The 18,058-nt window shown below is 47.0% G+C and overlaps 1 protein-coding gene across 1 annotated transcript in view; it reads right to left on the reverse strand.

Moving 5' to 3' along the window:
* Nucleotides 1-6,695, reverse strand: part of LOC310868466 (ceramide synthase-like) — a gene marked incomplete at its 3' end in the record, with an annotated part of 11,475 nt that extends 4,780 nt beyond the window's left edge. Inside the window, exons 1-5 of the mRNA XM_083778924.1 lie at nucleotides 6,573-6,695; nucleotides 5,434-5,517; nucleotides 3,409-3,631; nucleotides 1,582-1,677; nucleotides 479-588 (exon numbers count right to left, since the gene is read on the reverse strand). Of these exons, the coding sequence (XP_083635050.1) occupies nucleotides 479-588; nucleotides 1,582-1,677; nucleotides 3,409-3,631; nucleotides 5,434-5,517; nucleotides 6,573-6,691 (632 nt within the window). The 5' untranslated portion in view covers nucleotides 6,692-6,695. The remainder of the gene's footprint in view (nucleotides 1-478; nucleotides 589-1,581; nucleotides 1,678-3,408; nucleotides 3,632-5,433; nucleotides 5,518-6,572) is intronic.
* Nucleotides 6,696-18,058: the final 11,363 nt, after the last annotated feature.

Here is an 18,058-nt window from a genome sequence, read left to right on the forward strand (position 1 = left end):
AGTGCTCGTTGACGCTCGTTCTGTCAAATAGGTCAATTCTAAGGTATAGCATATACTTGTATAGACATATATCACCCTGTGCTCAAACTGTGCACAAATGTATTAGCCTATACATAAATCTTTGTGTTTGAACACAAAATGCATTTGTAGAACCCAAAACATTTTGCGCTTCCCGCGCACGCTGTACGGCCGTCCACACACAATCATTCTACAGTTGTGGCCCCCCGACCTAATGTAGTTGAAGGAGTCATGTTAAAAAAATAAAGATCAGTTGTTCGAGTCCGACGTCATCATGCGATGGAGTATAAATTAAGTAGGCCCATGTATATACCGTACATTTAAACTAGAGATTAACCTGACAGTGACAGAGGAGAGAGTGACAGATACACTACACACACACACACACACACACACACACACACACACACACACACACACACACACACACACAGTAGAGGGAGGGGGACAGAGGTCATACCTGCCGTACGCGTAGTAGAGGTAAGGGAAAAGCAACACTCTGCAACTGAAGAAAGTGACCAGCATGACAGCACCGTTCACTTTATGAAGGAGAGTGTTCTGCTTCTTATACTGACCAGAGAGAGAGAGAGAGAGAGAGAGAGAGATATGAAAACATGTGAGACATAATTCTTACTCATTTGTTTTAATTCTTGTTTTCGTTTCTTCATCGCACTGCTGGACCCCTTGTAAGCTTGTATTATTTTGTATTTTTCTTATTGACATTTTAATGTATGTTTTTTTATGATCTCTCATACAAAGGAAAGGATTCTAAATAACCTTCCTTTTCTTGCACAATAACTTGTTTTCTTTTGACATGTATTATTTCTATTGCATATTACAATGTGCTAATAAACAAAACTAAGAGGGAGAGTGAGAGCAATATAGTACAGAATTGAGGAACAGAGCGAAAGAGAAAAAACAAAGACCAGTGGTGCTAAAAGTGAGGACCGCCACATTTTCAAGGGGTCCCCAGCTAGATTTGATCGTTTAGGAACCAAATGGACTCTTACAGGTCTGTAACTCTAATAATGTACAAATGGAACCAAACGAACCCGTAACAGTCCATTTGGTTCCATTTGTACACTCAGAGTTGTTATGGGGATCCCTGGCCTAATATATACCGAACTGGGAGTGACTGAAATTATAACATTTGAGAAAGACTCCCAAAGACAACGCAGATTCTGAAATAATTTCACCATCTAAATAATACTCAACAAAATGTGAACAAGTAACGAACATACAGGCTCTGCCCTTTTTGGTACAGGCGAGACAGTTCTCCGCCTAGGGTGCCAGGTTGGTAGGGGCGCTGTGTAGCCCTCAATATATATATATTATAGGTGGGTTTTCAGACTGCGGTGGACAATGGGAAGTGAGTGTGCAGTCCTGACTGAGGGGTTGAGGTCAGAGGTCATTCCACACCACAGCTTAGGAGCCTGGAGGGAGAAGAGACTAGGACAGTGGTTCCCAAACGTTTTAGCTCACATTGCGACGCATTGTGAGATTGTAGATCTGCTTTTTTAAACTTCTTAAAAGTTTATTTCTTTGGTGGACACATGTGTTTACCTGGATCAGGATTTTGCCAAGACAGACGGACGGTGTGCTGAGTTCAGCCAGGAACAAGACGCCCTGGAAGTAGTCGCCTCTTCCCTGCCTCCAGAACTAAGAGGAGAAAGGGAAGGAGAGAGGGGCAGGGGGAAGTCAGACAGAGAGACAATGAGAGACAGACAGAGACAGAGACAGAGAGAGAATGATAAAGGTTGAGAATCACTGACTTACAGACCCTTCAATGCACTTTAAATGAACACTGAGGATGTTTCTGTGTATGTGTAAACTATAGGCTCTATGCACACAGAATAACTTCCAGGCCCATTCCCTACTTCCTTTACAGGTGTTACCCAGGGCTGCCAACTTTCAGAAAAAGCCAAGAGTGAGACTTTAGTGTTTTAATAGGCTCGACGCAAAAAAGTGGCCTTTTTTAATGTTGATTTGGCCTTTTTTAACATTGATTTAGAGGAATACCGAAATCCAACCCTAGAAAAAAAAGTGAGTGATGCAACTCTGTGGGGGTCCTCGGGGGTCTCCCCAGAACATCCAGACCCCCATGAACACACGCGCCCGGGGGGCCGGGCCGGTTCCGGTGTGCTGTTTTCATGCTCAGACCCAGCCAGCCAGCCACACACATAGCTCCGAAAGGGAGTGGTTGCACCACTCAAAAAAATCCTAAAATAGGCCTATATGAACATATATTTGTATATGCCACATCAACATATTTGTGGATATATTGTTTTTGTTTAAACTGCAAAAGAAAATGATATCTGCATATGATGCTGAATAATAACCCACATTTTGAATAATAGCATTTAACAAAATGAGTGAAAGAGTTGCACTAGGTGAAGAGATGGTCAGTCTCCTATTGGTCATATGGTGCACCTTCTCCATGTGTGCTTCTCCATATGTCTTCTATTAAATATCCATATTGGTTTACATGAAAACGTATTCTGATGTGATAAAACAGACTACATCACAAATGAATCACCCACCTCAGTGGAACATTCTCAGTCAATCAGTCGTGGTCTCTCTCTCTCTGAACAGAACTAACGAGTCGCGATGCGGGACACACACACACACACACACACACAATATTTCGAAGCGATGTTAAACTCTGCATGGCTCATTTCCATGCGTCACAGTCAGGGACCCTGCTGACGAGTTGGAGGTTACCCTACTACACTACTGCATAATCTCATGCAGAACGGCTACTCTGCCATTTGTGAGGACGCACACATGGGCGCGCGCCGCGCGGAGAAAATTGTTGTTATGAGAGCCGGCTTGGCTTTTTTTGGCACATTATATGCCCCCCCTCGGCGTGCATATTGTGCGTGCGTGAGAAATGGTGGGTGTGGCGTGAGTGCGTGTGAAAGACGTCTCATGCGTGACTCTCACGCTGAATGCGTGAGAGTTGGTAGGCCTGTGTTACCGAAGGCTCTGTTCCATTCTGGTCAAGGGCGCTGCTATTGTGCATGTGCTACACCAATGAATGGAACAGAGCCTGAATTAGTATCAATCGGGACGGTAACGGTTGTTTTGGCCAATAAAGTATAGTTTTTGACCGCGACAGAGCCGTGCTGTCTCAAGCAAACCTGAGCCACATGAGGCACCAACGAGCGAGATAAAGTGAGTGGGTTGCCATACCGAACGTTGCGAAGTCCGGTTGAGCCGACTCAGCTCTGTTCGAGTTACGTCCCGACAGCCACAGAATCATATTATTTTGGGGTGAGAGTTTGCCCCAACTGCCACTCAAAGTAGCTACTGACCAATCACAGCGTGTCCTTGCACAAGTGCACTGGCCAATCACAACCGGTATATGTTTTGGGATGACGCTGTACTGACCACAGAGGCGGGGAAGCAGCCGGCCACCATGAAGACGTGATGCAGCACCATGAGCAGCTCGCGCCGCAGGTAGCCCGGCACGGCGGCACTCATGGAGCCGCCGCCGGCGTCCTCCCCGTGACCTTTGACCTGCAGCTTGTGCCAGTAGCACAGGAACATGGCGTAGATGTCGTAGGCGAAGTAGGGCGTGGCGAACAGGATGTAGCCGTTGGCCAGCCAGTGGCTGAGGAGGAGGAGGAGGAGAAGGAAGAGGAAGGGAGAAAAAGAGAAGGAAAAGTTTGACTTGCCGGTCATCTGCTCCTGTTTCCTGCCTTGTTGTCTCAGCAGCTGTGACCACCATTCAATTTTCAATGGACTCTAACTATTGAACAGAAGGATTGTTTTTACGAACGTGCAGCGAATGGCTCTCTTATTATGAATGGTTCGGTGTGCGATCGTAGTGAAGATGAATATTTTGTTACTACTTAAAAGGTAATTAAATACAAAAAAGGCCTGGCACTGGGTGGTAATTTAGGTATTTCATCTGGCAATGAATGTTAATACATTATAATTGCCCTCTGTCTCTCTCTCTCTCTCTCTCTCTCTCTATATATATATATATATATATATATATATATATATATCATTTTTAAACATTTGTTTTAGAAATAGTTAATCTTTCACTCAATACGGATGATGTCATTTAAGCTTATGTGTGGTCCAGCCCTATGGAATGTATATAGAATCCATGTGCTTTTAATAATTTAAGATATTCCTTTGCTCATATTAACGTGGACAAATTACATCATCAATTTGCAATGGGAGCAGTCCCTATTGAGTGAAAGATGGAGGAATCCGCTGACAAACCTGCAAATCAAATTTAGTGCCGGGTCCTCCAGCTAATTATTTTAACAATAAAACAACAAAATGCAACGCATGCACGCACGCACGCGCACACGCACGCACACACACACACACACACACACACACACACACACACACACACACACACACACACACACACTGCAGTACACAACATGCAGCACAAAATATGATTGATGCATTCCATAGGGTTCAGAATGTGACCAGGGCGTTCTTATACGGAGGCTGCAGTGATTTGTTAATCAAATGGCGCATGGTGGCTCCAGTCAGTCCTCTCCGCTTTGACTGGGAAATGAGGGTCCCAGCCGGCAGTACGCCCCACGCCAACCACCCCGCCCAACCTTGTTCGCCATGGGCCCATCAATCCTCCTTCGCTCACTCAGTCCATCTCTTACTGGTTTGGGACTTTGGTCATACAGTCCTGGACTCATTGCTTTGACAGATTAGAGTCCCCCCATCGCTCTCTGACCATCTTAGAGGCACTAAAATAGCCCTTGTCACTGCCGGCTAATTAGGCTGAGATTTGAATTAGATTAGGTGGGAGGTGACAATGTAAGCCACGAGAGGCTGCGATTTCAATTATGGGCGCACACTTGCATGTGGCCACATGCTGCGCAAAGTAAACAAACACAAAGATCTGCAGAGACACAGAGAGAGAGAGAGAGAGCAAAGAGAGATACTCTCCAGAGTCAGTGCCCCTTTAAACAGCTTTTAAAAACACATTTGTATGATAAGTGTTGTTCCTTGTTTTTTCACTTGTCTTTGATGTTTTGTTATTTTATGTTTTGCTGTTTCTGATGCTCTTGATGTTTTGATGTTGTTCATGATTGTTGTTTTTAAGCTGTCTGTAAAGCACTTTGTAACTACAGTATATGTCTGGAAAGGTGCTACACAAATAAAATGCATTCATAGTGGCTCTGACATGTGTACATTACAAGCATTACCATTTGAGGAAATATAAATCATGATTTCTACTCCATTGTGTCAGTGTCAGGTGCCGAAACATAGCAGATATAGACGCAATATACAATGCGATCAGCATTCTTTCTGTGCCCAACACTCCCGGGCTTAACAGTAAAGTGACAACAAGAAAACAGGTGAAAAGTAAAAACTCACCCTGTGGCCACTAGAGAAAAGAGTACAGGAACATTATGTCATACTTACTGGTCGTTCATGACGTTCTTACAGGAAGACATGATGATGCATCCTGCTGAGGAAGCCATCACAGCCTGGATGGACGACACCACTCTGACAACAAGGAAGAGATTGGCACCATCAGGTCTACTGATGTCTGCCTCAGCAGCAGTGGCACGAAGCCAGGAGGTTCGGAGGCCTCAGGGCAGAACACAGGGGCGCCCCCTGGGCCTGCCAATTATTTACAGTGTCCAATTTCACAACATGCATTACTATTATTATGCTTTGTGTCGTCACTGTATGAACTGAAAGTACTGAAAGGACAGTAGCCTAAATGAAATCTTAATATAAAGCAAACATTCTCCATATCATTGGTTCTCAAAGTGGGGTCCCCAGAAAAAGTAGTTACAATCATTTTGAACCAATGACCACCTTATCCATTTATATGTTAGCTTTTCAAAAAAAGCAGATCTACAAGCGTTGCAAGCTTGCATATCTATCTTTGAAAAGATATTGTGTGTGTGTGTGTGTGTGTGTGTGTGTGTGTGTGTGTGTGTGTGTGTGTGTGTGTGTGTGTGTGTGTGTGTGTGTGTGTGTGCGTGCGTGCGTGCGTGCGTGCGTGCGTGCGTGCGTGCGTGCGTGCGTGCGTGCGTGCGTGTGTGTGCGTGCGTGCGTGCGTGCGTGCGTGCGTTGCATTTTGTTGTTTTATTGTTAAAATAATTAGCTGGAGGACCCGGCACTAAATTTGATTCGCAGGTTTGTCAGCATCTAACGCAACATCTCCCGGCGGATTGATTCCTCCATCTTTCACTCAATAGGGACTGCTCCCATTGCAAATTGATGATGTAATTTGTCCACGTTAATATGAGCAAAGGAATATCTTAAATTATTAAAAGCACATGGATTCTATATACATTCCATAGGGCTGGACCACACATAAGCTTAAATGACATCATCCGTATTGAGTGAAAGATTAACTATTTTTTAAAACAAATGTTTAAAAATGTGTGTGTGTGTGTGTGTGTGTGTGTGTGTGTGTGTGTGTGTGTGTGTGTGTGTGTGTGTGTGTGTGTGTGTGTGTGCGTGCCTGCCTGTGTGCGTGCACATGCATGTTTGTGTGTGTGTGTGTGTGTGTGTGTGTGTGTGTGTGTGTTAACTCATGGTCTTACCTTGCAGACACAGTGGCAGCATCTCCCTCGCTCCATCCCAACAAGCGCTTCAGGCTGTGCTTAGACAGCAAGAACAGACCAGGGAAGAAGACGGAACCGGCAGTCATAAGGGCCAACATGGTGACTGTGTGCGAGTGCGCGTGTGTATGTGTGGTGCTCAGGGTCTCACACACACGGAGTGACGTGCTGGGAGCATTGCATTATGTGACGACTAGCTGCCGTCTGAGCGGAGAGATCCCAGCTTGACCAAGAGGCTCAGATGGGCATGGCATTCTGCCATGTGACACAGAGCCGTGGGGGGGGAGGGACCAGAGCTGTTATCCAGTGGGGGCGAGCACGATGTCCAGGTTTCTGAACACTGCAACAAAAACGGGCCCCCCCCCCCCTCCCGCTCAGTTCCAGGACGGCTTGAAGACAGGGTGTGAGGTCGCCACCGGAAGGTTGGTCAGGCTGGGGAAATCTGAGGGGAAGCAAGCAGGGGGGATTCAATAGGTAGTGTACACTTAAAAAGAAGAGGCAAGCACAAAAGAAACATGGGAAAATCACATCAAACATGTCAAATCAAAGCAAAGTATATTCTATACAAATTGCCAACATGCTCCGACCGGTTAAGGTCTTCATCAGGGTGAGAACTAGACTAACAAACATGCAATCCCATTACATTGTGTCTGTTCACGTGCAGGTACAAATCAACAGGTGATTGGTCAAAGTAGTGTACACTGCTTTGCTTGACAACTACACTTGAGTTAGTGCTCGAGCAAGGCACTTGAATCCCTAGTCTTTGTTTTTTTTACGTTTGTTTTTTACTGTGGGTTTTTTATTTTATCACCTTATTTTACCTTTATAAACTTTTACTTTCATGTATTATACTAGTGACACCAGCTCTCGATTGTAATGTGAGTGAGTGAGTGAATGAATGAATGTACCTCTGATTGTTAAAGCAGGGTGTGTAGAGCAACGATGAGACGGTTGGTTGGTTGGATGGGGGGGGGGGGGGGGGGGGGTGTTGGTTCCGTGGGAGTGGAACAGGGTTTTAGGTTACGCTTACATGTGCTGAGAATATGTTATGTACATAGAGAGGGATGCTGTGACAAGCCTCCTGCGTCAGATGGGGTTTCCTGCACCAGGTGAGGCCGCCTCGCTACACTAGAGGGAGAGAGGACAGAAACACACACCTGGTCAGTGTCCACAAACAGGGCAGAAATCTCGTATCTATTTTTTTGGTGATTTCTCGTAGACTAATGTCAATCACACTACAGCGTCACACAAAAGTATCAAAAGTATCAGCTCTGGCCCGGACGGTTAGCTGAGCCGTCTGGGCACCTATAGGCTGCCAAGCCAGCCGGATGGCATGCTGCGGGTCCGACTCCCGAGCCCGACAGTGTCATGGACTGGTCACTTACTTCCTGGACTACATCAAGGACTGTCTAAAGAGGACAAGAAGCGAAGACCGTAAGGGCGCCGCCATGTTGATCACATGGTGCTCCATGGAAGGAAAGGAAGCTGAACGTGGAAGTGATGGCTGCATAAAGCCCACTGCGCATGTTTCTTTCCTTCCATGGAGCACCATGTGATCAACATGGCGGCGCCCTTACGGTCTTCGCTTCTTGTCCTCTTTAGACAGTCCTTGGACTACATGTTGTCTCAGTAAGACAGCCTTCCCCTATTCACAAGGAGGAGTAGTGCACCAAAGCATTATGGGAATTGTAGTCCAGGAAAGAAGTGAGCCCAGTGTCGATGACATCAGAGACACTGGGCTCACTGCTAAAATCTAAAATATCTAAAACCACATATTACACACATAAAGACCCCCAGGAAAGTGTCCCTTTAATGATACACATGCAAGCAAACCCTAATCTCTCCCACTGAGTCATCACAATGCTCCCGTAATCCCACTATTTATAGCTTTTTAATACAGCATTCAAACAAAACAAAACAAAAAATACACAGGGGTCAACATTGTGAGTAAGACAGACAAAATGCTGGGGCTAAAGCGGAAGGCAATGAATTAAATCGATGCTAGATTACTAATCTGTTCAGAGTAGACTGAGTCTGGTGGTGACCCGTCCACAGCTGTTAAAGATTTCTGACAATGTGCTGTGCATTTATTATTATCATTCATATTGTATATATAGGGTCGTCTTTGTTTCAATTATTTATGCGTTCAATTTTTCATAAAGTGTGTGAACAGTGAGGCGAGGGCTGATGCCACTTGTCAACAGCTTCATCCTCACAAAGACAGAAGGACAGGAGGCTCTGGTCAGGAACCAAAAAGCTCTTTGGAAGGGATTAGAAAAGAGGAGAAAAAAAACAACAACTGAGGGATTAAGATAGATTACAGTGTAGAGAGAGAGAGAGAGAGAGAGAGAGACAGAGACAGAGACAGAGACAGAGACAGAGACAGAGAGTAGGGGTGGGGGTGCAGGGTGGCGCAGGGGTTTTGAGCCGGAATGGTATGCCCCACAAAAACCCAAAATGTTCAAGTCATATGCCTACGACGGTGCCCTGTGCCGGAAACAGCAGATTGACAAAGCATCACAATGCGTGTGACGGGGTTGTTTGGGCGCAGGGTACCGTCATACGACTATGTGTAATTCAGGCTTAACAGATGAGTACAATGAATGCAAACAGAAGAGGTGGGGCAGCATGTAGGGGTGGGGTGGGGTGGATGATGTGGAGTTCTATTGTTCAAGCCAGCTTGTCCTGTCTGTTTATCTTCCATGACACTGACTGACTATCCCCCCTGCAAAAAAACAACAAAAAAAACAGTTTATCAAGATGATGTGTGGTGCAATCCGGGTTGCATTCGGTTCCATTTGTACGCTGTTGGCATGAAAAATAAATGTGTAAACTGAGGGATTTTGCTGTGCGTGAAATTGGGAGGCAAAATGGGTGGATGGATGTGATTGATATAAATCTGGATGGGACTTAGTGTATCTGAATGGCCGGTCCTATAATGTACCATCCAAACTATATCATAATATATATCATGTACTGGCTGACACTATAGGCTTACAGTAGGCTATAGCCTACTGCCCAGATGTGAGCCCAAATTAAGGCAATCAATCAATCAATCAATCAATCAAAGAGTGCAGGGCCTCTTCCTCTTGTACAAAATATGTGACGAGCGTATTCACATTTAACACAGCAGTTACCAGTTTACAATTAATTTAATTTGCTCCCTATGGCACGGCTCTCGAAACCGCAACATGTTTACAATTTCCACTGCGACTGTCGCTTTATCGTCCGTCCGGCCTGCACACACATTGAAATCCTCAGTGTTAATATGTATCCATTTCCAACTCTGAGAGCGTAACCAAATAACCAATAGCCTAGGGTCCATTCGGTTACGTTTGGTTACGCTCTCGAGTTACAATGACAGTAAATTGACGGCTATTAAATGACAACATGCAAAGCGAGAATAACTGTAAATTAATTAGCAGGCATATTTCAGAATAAAGTTTGTGATGGAGGGGAGGGGGTATATTCAAGCAGAGCCATTTACATGTTGGGATCAGATGTCGCAGCGCGTCCCTCGTCCTCCTCTTGACTCGGTCAGATGATGATCAATGGCTTTGATGATCGGCCAGAATACCAGATGATCAATGGCTTTGATTTGTTTCTCATGGGTCTCCTAAAGGAAGGGGTCCAACCGCAGGTTTCGGTTCGGTTGTCACTGGATCATGATGTATATATTATCGCCGTCAGCTCCGTCGACACGTCCCCGGTGGTGATGCTGCTGCATGCTGCCCATATGCCTCATCATCGAGCGTTACGCACGCCTTTATGCCCTATCGAAAACTGCGACTCCAGCTGTAGACGGGTTTTTTTTGCCATTGTTTATAGTCAGGAGGACACACCTTCTGATGTAACGTGTTTCCATTTCAGCTAAAACACACCATGGTTGTGTGTCGAGGTTGATTTCCTCGGCTATAATAAAAAGCGCTGACTATAAGACATGTATAGGCTAATGACTCTATCAGGTGATCTTTTCCTCCGTTGTGTGGTAATGTGCATGATGCTCCCCGGCTCCCGGACTCGCCTCCCGGACAGTGAATTTGCAGATATCGCAAAACAGCGACCTCTGCTCAAAGTCACCAATGTCGGTGTGACGTTGGATAGAGTGTTGCAGGTGGTTCCGATGGCTCTGCAGTCCGCAGTATACACTGCTGGCCAGTGGTATGCATGTAGACCTACAACCATTTACATTGTACAAACAACTGGTTGGAATTACAGTATGCAGTGATTTGATTCAGAGAGCATTTTGTATATACTTGTATAAGCTATAGTGATTTTATAGTGTTAGATTTTTATACACTGTAGTGATTTGATTTATTGTGTATAACATTTTTGATTTACCATGTATAAGGGGATCTGATTTACAGTATGCATACACTACACTACATAGTAGGCTAAATTCCACATTTGTTGTTAGTAGGCTAATTATGTATTAATGTACACATGATGATGTAATAGTAGGAAAATAATAAAATAATATTACTGCTGCAGGTGCAGGTACATCGGGGTGTGTGTGTGTGTGTGTGTGTGTGTGTGTGTGTGTGTGTGTGTGTGTGTGTGTGTGTGTGTGTGTGTTCTTTATAAGGACCCCCTTAAAACAAGATGGGTCCAAGCGTTCATCCTTTCAATAAAGGTAGGCTACTAATACACTGTATACAGTTGGGCTACTATATATTTTCTACACCTATTAGTTAGGGAATTTTAGCAATATAGTTCAACTCTTAACGAGCTTACACTTAAGACGGAGGGTGGAGGTTGGAGGTGGGATTTATTGCAGATGAATTGATTACAGTATGGAGCTGGGATTGAGTGAATGGACAGAGAAGTGACTGACAGTATGATAACAGAATGATAACAGAATGATGACGGTACGAGGAGGAGACAGTGGAGGAGCTTTGGCGTGGGCCCCCTGGGGACGGACCAGAGCCTCGGTTCGGATCCTGCCTGGCGGAGGCAGGGGGGGCTCTTGAGCCTGCCCCCCTGGGGCCGACCTGGTGGAGCCTGCTGCTGGGCGGTCGTCGGGGAGGTGGCGGGTACCTGAACGGAAGCACAGATGAGCGAAGGGAAGTGAGGACCGTTTATAAAGGGGTGCGGACAAGGTAACGCAGATCTGATTGGAGCAGACGGATGATGGAGCATTACAGCTCTAAGTTGAACTAACGTTAACAACTAAAACTTCAACTCTTAACGAGCTTACACTTAAGACGGAGGGTGGAGGTTGGAGGTGGGATTTATTGCAGATGAATTGATTACAGTATGGAGCTGGGATTGAGTGAATGGACAGAGAAGTGACTGACAGTATGATAACAGAATGATAACAGAATGATGACGGTACGAGGAGGAGACAGTGGAGGAGCTTTGGCGTGGGCCCCCTGGGGACGGACCAGAGCCTCGGTTCGGATCCTGCCTGGCGGAGGCAGGGGGGGCTCTTGAGCCTGCCCCCCAAAAGGAATTAAATAGTGCGCGCCTGGAGGAATGGTGCAAACTTCTGGAGGAAGGAGTAAATTAAGGTTTACCTGGAAGGGACTATACAAACGATGTTGGAGAGATTCCCTCGACGAGCCGGGGCCTTTAGCGAGAAGGGATCCGTGGGAGAGTGAGGAAGGCCCCGCGCCATTGGAGCCTCACGACGGCTGGTGCCGCCGACATGGGAGCCTTCGCGGAAGGGGCTTGTGGGAGAATGGTTAGTAGGTATGGTTGGTAGGCGAACAGCCCGATGGTTAGCGAGCCTCTGGATGGTTGGCCGGAAATCGTTTGCCGGCGGAGTCTGTTTGGGATGAGAGTAAGGTTGATTAGCATGGCATGAATGAAACGTGAATGGAATGATTGTTTAGCAGGCGTCCTCTCGACAGAGGGCAGTGAGTGAGAATTTGATTAGCAGGCGTCCTCTCGACAGAGGGCAGTGAGTGAGAATTTGATTCGCCTGGCGGGAAAGGGAGACTCCCGGCGGAGGAGGCCTGCGTGGCCGGAGGACGGGTCGACCGTCGTTTTGGAGGAAGTGAGTGGGCGTCCTGGAGAGGGAGAACATGTTTAGAAGAGGGCAGAGGAGGAGGTACCCGCCACCCGACACATCCACCAGTCAATGTAGGTACCGCGCTGGAAGACACCATGGACTTCTGGGCATCGAGCACGGAGGCGGAGGAAGGTCTGACGTAGGAGGAGAAGGCGGAGGACGACCAGTGGCCCGAGGCTTGCAGGATCAGGACGGAGACGCCGCTGGCAGCAGCGGTGGTGGCGGCTCCGATTCTCAGGGAGTGGCTGGAGTATAGCGGTCAGGAGGGAGACCACATCTTAGGAGCAGCGAGCGGAGATGGGAGGCGAACTCTCTACGACGACCTCAGACGAGCCCTCCAACGACGACTCCGGTCATCTCGGTCCTTCGTACATCTGGCCGGCTCCTTTGTGCTTCCGCACCGGTATCTTTCTTTAGTGCGTCTGCCTAGGAAGGTGTGGGACGTCCTCTCGATCGACGCCCAGCGTTGGTTCCCGCGGTGCGGCCTTGGCCGGGAGTTCTCGATGGCGGTGGCAGTGACCAGCTAGTCTCATACTCCTCACTGCTATCTTCTCTGTTATACTTGGTAATGGCCCGTACGGATGCTCGTTGGCGATGTGCTCATCCTGGTTGATGTCAAGTACCACGGAGACATCCTGGTGCAGCACCCGTCCAGGGATTTCCGTGGGGCGGAAGTGTCCGGCATTCACGGCCGAGGAGGAGGACGGTCTCCGCAGTAGCAGGGAAGAAACTGGTCTTAACGTGGAGGGGGAGGAGCACGGAGGAGAGGTACCTGACCACGGTGCCGGACTAGTAGACGCCATGGATCTCTGGGCATCGAGCGAAAACTGGGCGTCGTGATGTTTGACGAACGCGGCAGACCCGAGGGGAAAGGTTTGACGAACATAGGTTCTTGGGCTATGGCTGACGCAGTGGACGTGGAACCGAAATTATTAATAGTGATATGGCCGACTGCGGGAAACTATTCCGCTTGGAATTCCCCCCCAAGACTGAGTGGGAGCGTAGCACGGTGGCCTGAGCTCTCCGAGCAACGGAGGCTGTGAATAGGTTATGGCTTAATCCATTTGGGCCTAAGGCGGATTCTAAAAACGCCTCTGAATCCTGACCTAAGGTTTCTGAAAAACTTCGAATATTTATAAAGCAGCATCGAAATTTTACATTTGAATACTGTACGTACTGTATGGGTTCCCGGCCTGAGGGGGTAAGATACCGATAGGGGTTCCCGCCCGGAAATGGGTTGAGGTGAGTGGTTTGAGACGTTGAGTGGGTGGTTACCTATGAGTTTAGACATTACGGCGCAGTTGAGACGTTGCGGTGCGTGGCTGTCGAGCTTAGCTGGTGCAGTGCATGGCTGCCAGAGAGTTTAGCTGTTGCAGTGCGTGGCTGCCGACTGAGTTTAGCTGTTGCAGTGCATGGCTGCCGACTGAGTTTAGCTGTCGCGGTGCGTGGCTGCCGGCTGGGTTTAGCTGCTGCAGTGCATGGCTGCTGATGGGATTAGACTGCGGTGGATGGCTGACGAGTTCAGCTCGTAGGGGGTCCGTGTTGAGGCCTAGCCGGGAACCTGGCCTTCCAGGCATGCGTGAACAGAGCTCGTTTCCCTGATGATCGCCGGGCAGGTAGCTGGACAGGAGGAGCACAAGCATGGAGTTAGTAAGGTCGGACTTAATTGACGGGAGAAACAATGCAGTTGACGGGTGAGTAACAGAAAATCTTAATTAGGTACGGGCTCGGTGAGCACGGTCTCGCCATCGAGAAGGTCGACATAGGCGGACCTGAATCCTGAGAGAAGACAGACTATGCGCCCACTGCGCGTGAATGAAGTGGAAAGCGAGCTACGCTTTCTAACCATGTGTCCATTGAACCGAGACATCAGAGACACGTACTTCCCACGGATTACAACTGGAGATTGAGAACGCGACCCGTGGCGAAAACTCCCATATCTGCTGGGCGAGGTACGACGATGTGCAAACGCGGCAGCAGATTTGAGATTTGCTGTGAAAGGAGAGGAATACCAGATGGAACACGACCGCCCTGAAGACAAGCCATTTGTATGTTCGCACTATACCTGCGTCGAGTTAGCGTGACTGACGCGTTGAAAGCGGAAGCGGTCGGGGAGGGTGAGTGGAGTGATGCGTGCTGCGGTTTAGTCATGTCGTGACCATGAGAGATGACTGCCTGCGTGGCATTAACTGAGGCTGGGATGCGACGGACGAGTGAACGGCAAATCGAATCTCGCGTTTGACTTTCTTTTCCTTTTCTTTCTTTTTCTCTTTTCCTCTTTCTTTCTTTTTCCTCTTTCTGTGAAACGTGACGAGTCCTAAATGAACGATTTAGGGGGACAGCGGGAAGCCGCTCCGCACACTTGAGCCGATTCCTGAGCAAACGCAATGTGATAATCACACCCGTGAGAAATGAGGGGCGCTGGTGAAAAGGGGGCTAGCTCAAGTTAACTAGGTGGTGAAAGGTCAAGTGAACGAGTGGTGCCGGCATGAACATTAAATGCTGTGAATGATAGGAACAGAGTGGCGTAAAGAGGGACAATATGGCAAGCATTTTCCCTTCATTGACCGTTGTCAATTTAATAATGGAGCGTTCTTGAGGGTCTAACGTCGATCAGGGGGTTAGACATAGAATGAAAACCCGGGAATAAACCACAGCAAAATGAGACTTATTGAGCTGATAGTGGGAGCTCCGACCTGTGAAGCTCGCGGCTTGTAGATCAGCTATTTGAACGTGTTCACGCTGACACACGCACGCCTCTCTTTTCTCTCTTCTTCTCCTCTTTTTACTTTGTTTCTTTTCTTGTTTTCCTCTTCCCTTCTCTTTTTTCTCTTTCTCTCTCTTTCTCTCTTCTTCTTTTTCTTTTTCCTACGATTACGCTCAACATCTCATCACGATCCACATGATTGAAGCATGAATCTGAAGCACTAGTAGACTGCCAGGGCATGAAATGAATGGGGCACCGAGTTGCCATGTTGGAGGAGACAAGCGCCAGGTCCGCGAAAACAAGTCACGAAAACTAACTTGAATCATTATGAAAACGATCCGACAGCGTCAGATAATTTACCAACATGTAACACTGAGGGTGCTTCGAATGAACCGTGGGTTTAAACAACGGCGTTCACCCGGCAAGTGATTAAATAAAACAAGCCTGAGACGCTTATAATGAGCGGACGTGGCAACCTGACGGCACCGGACATGCTCAGAGTAGTCTGGTAGTCTAGTGACGGTGGTGACGCTAGTGTTTACTCCCGTGGCAACCATGGAATGCGGAAGTGCTCGTTCTATCTCGGGGGAAAGTTCCGCCAAAGGAACGAAAAGTTTGGAACTAGACAAAGCGTGTCGCCACTCTACACTGTGGACGAACTAAGACGCCGTGTGGATTTTAGACCTGCAGCCTGATCTATGCTACGTTCACAAGATGACCAGTAGCTTACTGCCGTGAAAGCAACGTTTAATGCATGATCGCCCAGACGCCACCTGAAGCAGTAGCGACTGGTGGCATGAGGCATTAGCAGCAGTATACACTATACAGCATAAGCAGCCTGTATACGGCAACGCACGACATACAAAGCACTGAGCAGCGGCAAGCAAGCAGGATAAACAGTGGCGATTGCGTGCGGAGGCAGCATCGGAACGGAATCGAAATGAGGCTGTTAGCAGTTACGTTTGTTTGAAGGTTGAACCATTTAGGTGGATAAATAGCAGTGGCGAGCAATTAGAATGATACTGTATCTGATGGAGGCATGCAGGGCCTGGGACGCTGGCGAAACACCCGTCGGTGTGTCCTGGGATGAAAGCTGCGGCCGTGGAGAAGTTTGTTGACTCTTGAACTTGGATGGAAATGACGGACGATGAAGGTGAGCTGCGAGCTCGATCGTGTCTGTGTGCTACCTGTCACCTGAACGGAAGCACAGATGAGCGAAGGGAAGTGAGGACCGTTTATAAAGGGGTGCGGACAAGGTAACGCAGATCTGATTGGAGCAGACGGATGATGGAGCATTACAGCTCTAAGTTGAACTAACGTTAACAACTAAAACTTGGACCATCTGTGAGAAAAAAATTACCGCCAATAGCTTTCTTCACCAATGTGTTCTTATAGGTGTCTAGAATCACCTCTCAATTTTTTCAAACCCAATTCCTTGTGGAAAATTATGGGGAGCCAATCAAAGTTGAGGAGTTAAGGAGGCTTGGGTGAAAAATATGAAAGTCTAAAATTAACTTGTGAGGTGTCTAACTAGGGGTTTTCAGGGGTGCTGAATCCATTCCAACCATTATTTTTTTGTAAAAATGTCTCCCTGGCCATATAATATTGGTATATTGGTTATTAAGCTGTAATGTACAGCACACAGTGTATAATCAATGGTAGGGGATTGGGTTGTTGTTGAATTGATTCTATTCTGAAAATAAAAGAAGAAAATATTGCTAAACACTTGATAAGAGTGTACACCTACTGTGCACATGCTCAGTGGGATACACTGTCTGCATGTGGGGACTTAAGGAGCCCGGCTTGGGTCTAAAGATTACTTGTGAGGTGTCTAACTAGGGGGTTTCAGGGGTGCTGAATCTATTCCAACCATTATTTTTGAGTAAAAAAAACAACTCATTTTCCATAAGAACATATTTTATTACATACTGCAAGAAAAATGTAAATCAGAAATGTGCAGTATTGATGAAACCTGGTGTCAACCAGGTGTTACTCAGCCAACTCCTCATCTTCCTCACTCCTTATCTCGTCTTCCTGGTTGATGTTCTTGCATCCTCCATTACACTTGCCACAAGCAGATATACACTTGACCCCCTGCTTTTTTTTTTTGTCTGTATCCTGATCTGTGGTTTGAAGTCCATTTTTAACACTCAAGTAGCAATACTTAATTGTAGCTATGGAGCTCAGCATATGACTCTGAGTATCCGAACTGGTGACAGCGGTCAATCAACCACTTGGATCCAAACTTGTGGTCAAGCTGAATTGTGAGTCCGAGTTGAGAGGGCATGACTCCAGATCGAGGTCGGTAAGCTTTCAGTAGATTCTGGCCCCAAACTGCCACCTTTTCATCTGTTTTGACGATTGGCTTCAAGAACTGCTTAACGCTATCAGGAATCAGAGCTAGCTGGCTCTGTGGATTAGTCATACTGTCCACTGAAGGGTATTGTTTCATGTCAAGTGGAACTCTTGTCAGGTCTCCACAGATAAGGTTTATGGCTGTGGAAATTGTGAGCTATTTAAGCTCATCATCGTCAATCTGTTGACGGTTGTCTCGGAGGATTGCGTTTGTTGTGTCTTTCAGGCACACAATATCTTCTCTTCTTTCATCTGATGTGAAATAAAGAGACTCCTTATAATGTTCCTGAAGCTTTGTTTTTAGGTACCTTCGTCCATATGCTAGACTTTTGTCCTCTGTGGGGTCAAGCTCTAGCATCTTCACGTGGATCTCTGCAAGAGTTGTTAAACCGT

Source organism: Protomyctophum parallelum, assembly GCF_964188405.1.
Source record: "Protomyctophum parallelum genome assembly, chromosome: 13".
In the NCBI taxonomy this organism is placed as follows: Eukaryota; Metazoa; Chordata; class Actinopteri; order Myctophiformes; family Myctophidae; genus Protomyctophum; species Protomyctophum parallelum.